At 45.6% G+C, this 9,534-nt stretch overlaps 1 protein-coding gene across 1 annotated transcript; it reads right to left on the bottom strand.

Annotated features, from left to right (window-relative positions):
- Positions 1-5,588: 5,588 nt before the first annotated feature.
- On the bottom strand, positions 5,589-9,528 carry LOC121858422 (tektin-1-like). Its single transcript, XM_042354870.1, has 9 exons — positions 9,329-9,528; positions 8,851-8,978; positions 8,265-8,495; positions 7,546-7,669; positions 7,172-7,317; positions 6,826-6,907; positions 6,466-6,606; positions 6,079-6,215; positions 5,589-5,808 (listed from the first exon to the last, which is right to left on the bottom strand). Exons 1-9 carry the CDS (start codon positions 9,473-9,475, stop codon positions 5,589-5,591), a joined length of 1,356 nt encoding a protein of 451 aa, XP_042210804.1. The 5' UTR covers positions 9,476-9,528.
- Between the last annotated feature and the right edge of the window lie 6 nt (positions 9,529-9,534).

The following is a 9,534-nucleotide window of genomic DNA, read 5'->3' on the forward strand; positions in this document are numbered from 1 at the left end:
GTTTTGGTGGGATATTGACCGACGCCGAGTGTGTGCGCGGGTGGGCCGTCTGCGCCACCCAGCCTCCGATATCCTTTGATATACTTATTTACCTTATTTACGTAATAGCCACCCAAACTAGAGGTGGCCATGCCGAGAGAAGGAGGCCAGTGGCCTGTGTAGGATCCCTCCATTGTTCATGATAGTTTTGTCAAGGACTATTTTGAAGCTCAGTGCCGATCTCTATTCCACAGCTTGTGTTGGACTGGTAGACCGTTCCATAGGTCTACCAGCCTCTGTGTGAAGAAGTATTAACATATGTTCCTTCTCCATGAAAACTTGGCGAAGTTTAAGTTATGTCCCCTAGTGTAGGTTGTGCTAACATCACTAAAAAGTGTCCCGGGTTCATGTTTTCCATCACTTAAAGGATTTTGAATGTTTCAGTGATATCTGCCCTAGTGTACCTTGTGTGACGGGTTAGTCCTTAGTCTCACAGTCTACTTGGATAATCGAGATAACACAGTTCAGGAATCATCTTGGTCGCCCTGTGTCACACCTTTTCTTGGGACGTTAGGTCTTTATGGAGGCAGGGTTACTACGCCTGTATACAGTCGTCCAGACTGGGACGTACGTGATATTTACAGTATAAAGATAAAGGAATATTTTCTTATCTTTGTAGTGGAAGGTAAACACTCGCTCCAAAAATATATATTGACGGAATGGGTCGATGAATTTCAAAATACACACCGTGACTCTTGTTGTCTCGGTAGGTTTGTCAAAATCTATCGTCCTTTGTGTCATATTGCCTCACCTAAAATCGGAAAGATACATTCTGGAGCGACAATTTACGCTTTATAATTCTCAAATATCGCTTGGCTGTTTTTTTTTTTTCACTGCTGTTTCCACGTGTTGCTCCGCCTTACGACTGATCCATCACAACGATCTTCCTCCTTATCGACAGTATCCAGGAAGGTGTTATTATCGGCACAGTTATCTTTAGTGTTGGATCCTACGTAATGTTAAAGACCATCATCCCAGTCTCGTGTCCCTTTAAACACCTTACGCAGGATTGTTTTTTCTGCCACATATTTCACCTCACTTCGTAACCATAAAGTAACAGTAACACTCATAGTAAGAAAGGTAGCTACGTCACCCCCTCCCACCCCTCACTGTTAACTATCACACCACACCCTTGGTAAATGTCATGGCATATCACGTAATTAGTTTGACCTAACTTTACCTGCATGTCTCACCTGAGTGTAATTTTTAGTCGGTATGTGATGAAATGTTACAGTGAGAGAGAAAGAAAGAAAGAAAGAAAGAAAGAAAGAGAGAAAGAAAGAAAGGGTGATGTAAGAGAGAGGTGGGTGGTGTGACGGAGGGTGGGTAGTGCGAGAGAGAGGGTGGGTGTCACGACAAGTGGGTGGGGCGGAGAATGTTATATGCTAGTGCTCTCAGAAGACTTACTCCTCCCCCTCCTCCCCAGCTGAGGCAACACGTTAACTCCCTCACTCCGGGGACGCTACTTTTAATATTTCATTTGGGTGACACAGAGGAGATCCTGTACACGAGTAAATATTGTAAGAATCTTTAGATAATATAAACCTTACTTATCTTCGCATGTTAGAAATGTCTGAAAAGTCAATCAACAAAGAATAGAATTTTGAGTTACAGTACCTTTTTTAATTTATAGGCAGAGATAGAATAGTTTACATTTATATTCTTTATTCTTTATTAAAAGGCTAAGTAAGATTATTCAATACTCATCTTGGTACAAATTATGTCAACCTGCGCGGGTGTCCACGTGGGCATCTACTTACTGATAGAGGTGGTGTATTTCTCTGGGGTGTAAGCTGTGGTCTGATAGAGGTGGTGTATTTCTCTGGGGTGTAAGCTGTGGTCTGATAGGGGTGGTGTATTTCTCTGGGGTGTAAGCTGTGGTCTGATAGAGGTGGTGTATTTCTCTGGGGTGTAAGCTGTGGTCTGTTAGAGGTGGTGTATTTCTCTGGGGTGTAAGCTGTGGTCTGATAGAGGTGGTGTATTTCTCTGGGGGTGTAAGCTGTGGTCTGTTAGAGGTGGTGTATTTCTCTGGGGTGTAAGCTGTGGTCTGTTAGAGGTGGTGTATTTCTCTGGGGTGTAAGCTGTGGTCTGTTAGAGGTGGTGTATTTCTCTGGGGTGTAAGCTGTGGTCTGTTAGAGGTGGTATATTTCTCTGGGGTGTTTGCTGTGGTCTGATAGAGGTGTGTATTTCTCTGGGGTGTAGCTGTGGTCTGTTAGAGGTGGTGTATTTCTCTGGGGTGTAAGCTGTGGTCTGTGGGGTGATTTTCTCTGGGGTATAGCTGTGGTCTGTTAGAGGTGGTGTATTTCTCTGGGGTGTAAGCTGTGGTCTGTTAGAGGTGGTGTATTTCTCTGGGGTGTAAGCTGTGGTCTGTTAGAGGTGGTGTATTTTTCTGGGGTGTAAGCTGTGGTCTGTTAGGGTGGTATATTTCTCTGGGGTGTTTGCTGTGGTCTGATAAGGTGGTGTATTTCTCTGGGGTGTAAGCTGTGGTCTGTTAGAGGTGGTGTATTTCTCTGGGGTGGCTGTGGTCTGTTAGGAGTGGTGTATTTCTCTGGGGTGTAAGCTGTGGTCTGTTAGAGGTGGTGTATTTCTCTGGGGTGTAAGCTGTGGTCTGTTAGAGGTGGTATATTTCTCTGGGGTGTAGCTGTGGTCTGTTAGAGGTGGTGTATTTCTCTGGGTGTAGCTGTGGTCTGTTAGAAGTGGTGTATTTCTCTGGGGTGTAGCTGTGGTCTGATAGAGGTGGTGTATTTCTCTGGGGTGTAAGCTGTGGTCTGATAGAGGTGGTGTATGTCTCTGGGGTGTAGCTGTGGTCTTATAGAGGTGGTGTATTTCTCTGGGGTGTAAGCTGTGGTCTGATAGAGGTGGTGTATGTCTCTGGGGTGTAGCTGTGGTCTTATAGAGGTGGTGTATTTCTCTGGGGTGTAAGCTGTGGTCTTATAGAGGTGGTGTATTTCTCTGGGGTGTAAGCTGTGGTCTGATAGAGGTGGTGTATGTCTCTGGGGTGTAAGCTGTGGTCTTATAGAGGTGGTGTATTTCTCTGGGGTGTAAGCTGTGGTCTGATAGAGGTGGTGTATTTCTCTGGGGTGTAAGCTGTGGTCTGATAGAGGTGGTGTATTTCTCTGGGGTGTAAGCTGTGGTCTGATAGATGTGGTGTATTTCTCTGGGTGTAAGCTGTGGTCTGATAGAGGTGGTGTATTTCTCTGGGGTGTAAGCTGTGGTCTGATAGAGGTGGTGTATTTCTCTGGGGTGTAAGCTGTGGTCTGATAGAGGTGGTGTATTTCTCTAGGGTGTAAGCTGTGGTCTGATAGATGTAGGTGTATTTCTCTGGGGTGTAGGCTGTGGTCTGATAGAGGTGGTGTATTTCTCTGGGGTGTAAGCTGTGGTCTGATAAGTGGTGTATGTCTCTGGGGTGTAAGCTGTGGTCTTATAAGGTGGTGTATTTCTCTGGGGTGTAGCTGTGGTCTGATAGAGTGGTGTATTTCTCTGGGGGTGTAAGCTGTGGTCTGATAGAGGTGGTGTATTTCTCTGGGGTGTAGCTGTGGTCTGATAGATGTGGTGTATTTCTCTGGGGTGTAAGCTGTGGTCTGATAGAGGTGGGTAAATAATGCAAACAATGACGTCATGATTACTACAACTAGTAAACAATAACACAATTGTCTCCGTATCGATGTGTGTGGGAGGTTAATTATGACTTAGTGTAAATTTCAAGAGTGGTGTGAATATTGCACTGTGTCATCAGCTGAAGGTTGAGGAATAATATTATAAGAAAAATTAAAGGGTGATTGCATAATGAAAGAGATCCAAGACCACTCCTGTGTGTGTAGGATCAGAGCTGTGTATTGGGCAAGTCGAGCAGTCACACTCAATAGATATGTTAGTTCTTTGACTCAAATCGTCCTAGGAACAAAGAACATATTAGTGAGATTGAAACCCCCATGTGTCTATTGAACCAAATATACAGTGGGAATAATGAACACATCTTGTAGTGAAGTCATAAAAAAAATAATAATTGGTGGCTAAAGAAGACCTGAAGACATCACTCGAGGAACCTTCACATATTTCTAAGTTATCTAGGACTTAAGTCACATAGAAGTACTGTTCAAGGTGAAGTTCTAGTGTGAGTGCTAGAGCTAGTCTTACCGCCCCACGCCTTACACTGCCCAATTCGTCAATTATTTGTATTATCCATTGAATAATACTGTATTTGCTTTTACCATAGATAAATTATGTTTTTTGCCAGATTCTTTCATACGGATTCATAGGTTTTAGTGATCAGTATTAGAGTGTCTCAGTGTATAGATGAGCTATACAGTTATTCAGTCATGAGGTTCTGTGTGTGTGAAACAGTAGATCTGGTTTTACTTGTGAATTAACATCTTATGAATTGAAAGTTTATTAAGTCTTATAATGATAATAATGAATAAGATGTAAGACAAAATCCCCGCTGAAACTAACCCAACCCAACCCAACCCAACCCAAGCCCAGCCCAGCCCAGCACAGCCCAGCCACGCAGCCCAAGCCCAGCAGCAAGCAACCCAACCCAACCCAACCCAACCCAACCCAAATCCCCACAACCCAACACAACTCAACCAACCAACCCAACACAACCCAACAACCAACCCAACCCAACCCAACCCAACCCAACCCAACCCAACCCAACAACAACCCAAGCAACCCAACCCAACCAACCCAACACAAGCAACCACACCCAACCCAACCCAACAACCCAACCCAACCAACCCAACCCAACCCAACCCAACCCAACCCAACCCAACACAACCCAACCAGCAACCCAACTAAGCAACCAACACAACCCAACCCAACCCAACACAACCCAGCCAACCCAACACAACCCAACCCAACACAACCAACCCCAACCCCCCCAACCCAACCCAACCCACCCCCAACCAACCCAAGCAACCAACCCAACACAACCCAACCCAACCCTAACCCAACCCAACCCAACCCAACCCAACCCAACCCAACCCAACCTAACCAACCCAACCCAACCCAACCAACAACAACACAACCCAACCCAACCCAACCCAACCCAACCCAACCCAACCAACCCAACCCAACCCAACCCAACCCAACCCAACCAACCACACAACCAACCCAACCCAACTCCAACCCACCTTCAACCCAACCCAACCCAACACAACCCAACCCAACCCAAACCCAACAAACCAACCCACCAAATCCCAACCCAACCCAACCCAACCCAACCCAACCAACCCAACCCAACCCACCCACCCAACCCAAGCAAACCAACCCAACCCAACCCAACCCAACCCAACCCAACCCAACACAACCCAACTTAGCAACCCAGCCCAGCACAGCCCAGCCACCCAGCCCAGCAGCCCAGCCCAGCCTTGTAAAACCCAGCCACACCCAGCCCAGCCCAGCAGCAACTGGCCCAACTCAGCCCAGCACAGCCCAGCCACACCCAGCCCAGCCTTGTAGCCCAACCCAGCCCAACTACAGCCCAGCCCAACCCAACCCAACCCAACACAACCCAACCACACCCAACCCAACCCAACCCAACCCAAGGGTCAGTGTGTGTCGATGGTGACAGTGTCTCTCAGTGCCATAACCTTCACCTCGTCCAGCAGTAACGTCTTTGCTTTGAGGTTGATATCGTGCTGGAGGCTGACCCGGGTTGACCTGAGTTGCTGAAGATGGTTACGAGTGTGTTCAGCAGCAGAGGTCAGGCGTGAGATGGTGAGTTCCAGTTCTTCCACCTCCTTCAGTAGTGCTGCTTCTACCTCGTCCCTGTGGAAGTGGAGGATGAGAGTAAGTGGAGGAGAAGGTAAGGAGGGAAGACTACTAAGTGGAGTAAAATGGGAGGGAATAAAGTAAGTAAATGACTGAAAGGAGGAGATGAGAGACACAGAGAGAGAGTGACTAGAGAACACGATCTGGACGGCGGGGGGGGTATTAAGGATTCCTGAACAAGTGGATAACAAAAATGGTGTAGGAAAGCAGTGTTTAGTATATATAGAAGGTAAACGCAGTACAAAATATACACACACACACACACACCTGGTACGCTCTATGTTGGGTCTCAGTGTACGTGTGTGGAGGCGGGTCTGAGCCAAGGCAAGAGGACCTCTCTTCGCTTCCAGCTGGTCCTCCACCTCTACCAGACTCTGCTCCAGCTGGCTCTCCTCTTCCACCAGCTGCCACGAGAAACAATGTCTCACGTTAAACACCCTTCTTGCCAACAGGTTCATTATTATTACCATGAATATGAGGGTCACCGTAACTACTGCACTGACATCATCATCACTATACTCTACCTACAAATTGCTGACTTCACTACAAATACACAATAGTTCTTTAGTACAGTATATACACTTCAAAAAGATTAATGTGATGTCTTATTGAAATATACTATTGAAATACACCCCACAGGATCAACAGGCTAACCTTAGCATGCTGTTCCTCCAGAAGGGTCTTGGCGTGGCGGGTGTCAAGGATCCTCTCCTTCAGGCAGTGGTCAGTGTGTTCCAGACGCTCCCGTAGATGGCGTGCAGTAGCCACCAGGATATCCTCCGCCAAGGCTGTGATCTGAAGTGGTTACTGGAGACTAAGTGAGACGTACACCAGAAATATTATTGCTAAATTACTTGTAAAGAAACTATTTTGGGGGGAATGAAGAATATGGATACGACCCGGAGATAATAAACCAAAAATATCAGGAAAACCAGACCAAACGTAGCCTAGGAACTGTGAGGGTCAGTCAAAGGGGCAGTGAGTAGTCGTTCAGGTGTGTGGACTTTCCCTCACCTGCTCTGAAAGTTGGTGTTCGTCGTCACTTCTCTTCAGCAGCTTTACACCAACCTCGCACCACCACTCCACCGAGATTGGGCTGAAAGACACAAATACCATCCAATATTCTTTTCCCTCCTTCGTCTTGGAGAAAGCTTTACCCAGCAAGATAAATAACAATATAGATGGTCAAACGGTTAGGTGTGACTAGACCGTGTAAAGTTTGTTAATGGATTACGCTTGGAAGGAGTTGTACAAGGTTCGACTACGTCATATCGTAAGCACAGGTGGAGAGCATAGGTAAAAGGTATAGTTATTTAGAGCAGGTGTACACAAGGCAATAGGCAGACAGCGGCTTGGTCACCTGGGATCGATGGTCTGCTTTGGGATGATGGCGGTGGGCGGTGCAGTGGGCGTGAGGTTAGTGGTGGCCTCCTCGACACGAAGGGCGGTGTCTTTGTCCAGCAGGTTCTTCTCCAGGTGGTAGCGGCATGACAACACTCGGCGAATCTGTAAGAAAGACAGTGGCATCCCAGATTACTGTCAGGGGGGTAGGTTAGGTTAGGTTAGGTTAGGTTAGGATTGGTTAGGATAGGATAGTATTTGTGGGGTGTATAACGTAAATAAAAATAAACAAATATTTGTTTTTCCTGAATGTTAATAATGACGGATACATCGACCATGTTAACCACAGATGTTAATTAACTCCTCCACCTGTCAGTCATCATCCTCCTTTACCTGATGAGCGGTGTCAGCACTGGTTCTCTCTAAGGCCTCACGGCATCTTGTCACCTCCTTCACCTCCTGACGTAGCGCTGTCAACGCCTCGTCCTCCACGCCCTCCACGCCTACACGCCCACGTCTGTGTTCACGATCATATGTCAACAGTTACTTAGAGGACTTTATTTTTTATAATATCACCACTTAGCTTACTAGCCATTTTGTCTTATTTAACTTATTAATTATACCGTTTAATTTTTATTTTTATTGACCTTCATTAAAGGTGGTAAAGCGATATAGAGTGTCATAGTTTCAGTTAGTACATTACCAAACATGGCAGGTTTTTCCCGATATTCCGTTATCAACTAATTAACAAATAACAGACCCACTTCCCGAGTTCCCAGTAAACTGATAAGTGGTGAAAAGATAAACTATTTCAGGTTGGTGGTAATTTATCACCTTCGACCACTGACAAACTCGTTACCCACTTGATTGGGCGTGGTGACGTAGTGATATCCGGGAGGTGAAATTTAGCATATTATTTTTTTATGAGCATTGGTATTACCCATGAGAACAAAATGGTAAATTAATCCATGAGGTAATGAAGTAAATATTCTAGTAATTATTATCTTAACGAAATCATAAGACGCATTACAGTATATTATCTATGAAGTCGCCCAACGTAAGACGCCTTGATGACAACAGGCGAGCTAAACAAAAATAATAATAATACTCACCGGATCTCAATACACTGGTAAGCTACTTGTAATGGACGCATGTAAAGGTCGTGAGCTTTATTAAGTCTGTCCTTAAGGGTGTTGAGGTTGGTGGCGTCATGGTCCATAGCGGTGTGGCGGGCTGCTAACTCCTCCCTCCAGAAGGTGATGTCACACACCCGGTCCGCCAAGCGACGCTCCACCTCACTCTTATGATTGACCGTCAGTCGCTCTGTCTCATCACATAGACGTCTGTCGTGATATGTGATATTTAATAAAAAAAAATGTCAAATAAGATCACTTTGCTTTACCATGTATTGTACGTAGAGAGTGTACTGCACCTGTTGGTAGATGTAAACTGTAGTAAACTGAACAACTGTGTAAATATTCAAGAGAAACGAGAAAATAATGAAAATATGATAATTAATATTCCCCAAAGATTAATCCCAGCTTATTTCATCTGGTAAAACACCATAATTCGCTTATGTTACGTGAGCATTAGGGTGGCTAATCTAGAGTTGAAATTAGCTGGGGTTAATCTTCACGTGAATCAGTCACCCCCAGTACATGATAACCCCCCCCCCCCTTCATGGATGCCCTAACTAACCTGTTTTCGGCTCGGGTTCGCTGGGCGTGGGAGGCGTGGGCGTGGGAATCATGGAGTTTGGCAGAGTGAGAGGCGCGCCATATCGACGGATTTATTGGTGGTGGCAGGACCCAGGCGTTACTTCCTCCCTGCACCACAGTAGTACGCCATTCAATACAAACATCATATACCCAGATTATCTCATAGTTAAACCCAGATTATCTCACATAGTTAAACCCAGATTATCTCATAGTTAAACCCAGATTATCTCACATAGTTAAACCCAGATTATCTCACATAGTTAAACCAGATTATCTTCCTACAATACATATGGTTATACAGCATACAGTACAGTCGACTAAGCTATAACTGATATACATTTTTACAGTAATACATCATACATACCACAAAAGTATGCCTGTGTATGATGACAGTATACATTGTGTTATGTATTAAGGAGACTCACCTGCCCTAATACATGAATTAATAGGAGACTCACCTGTCCTGGTCTCCTAGGCGGGACTGGAGGGGCGTAAGGCTGTTCCTGGGGCGTGAGGGAAGGTGCGGTAATGGAGGAGGAGGGGCGGTAGTAATCACGGGTGTACTCTGACCGCGACACACGACGGTCACGACCCAATAGAGCCATAGTGGGTAGGTCGTCAGCCTGTAAGATCGTAAACCTGTAAGAAGATCATGAGCCTGTAA

The sequence above is a fragment of the Homarus americanus genome, unplaced genomic scaffold (assembly GCF_018991925.1).
Source record: "Homarus americanus isolate GMGI-L3 unplaced genomic scaffold, GMGI_Hamer_2.0 scaffold57980, whole genome shotgun sequence".
Lineage (NCBI taxonomy): Eukaryota > Metazoa > Arthropoda > Malacostraca > Decapoda > Nephropidae > Homarus > Homarus americanus.

Coding starts and splice junctions, on each gene's coding strand:
- LOC121858422 (XM_042354870.1), bottom strand. CDS start 9,475: ATGGCTCTATTGGGTCGTGACCGTCGTGTGTCGCGGTCAGAGTACACC. Junction 6,607..6,825: donor AACACCAACTTTCAGAGCAG/GTGAGGGAAAGT, acceptor TAACCACTTCAG/ATCACAGCCTTGGCGGAGGA. Junction 5,809..6,078: donor CCCAACATAGAGCGTACCAG/GTGTGTGTGTGT, acceptor CCACTTCCACAG/GGACGAGGTAGAAGCAGCAC.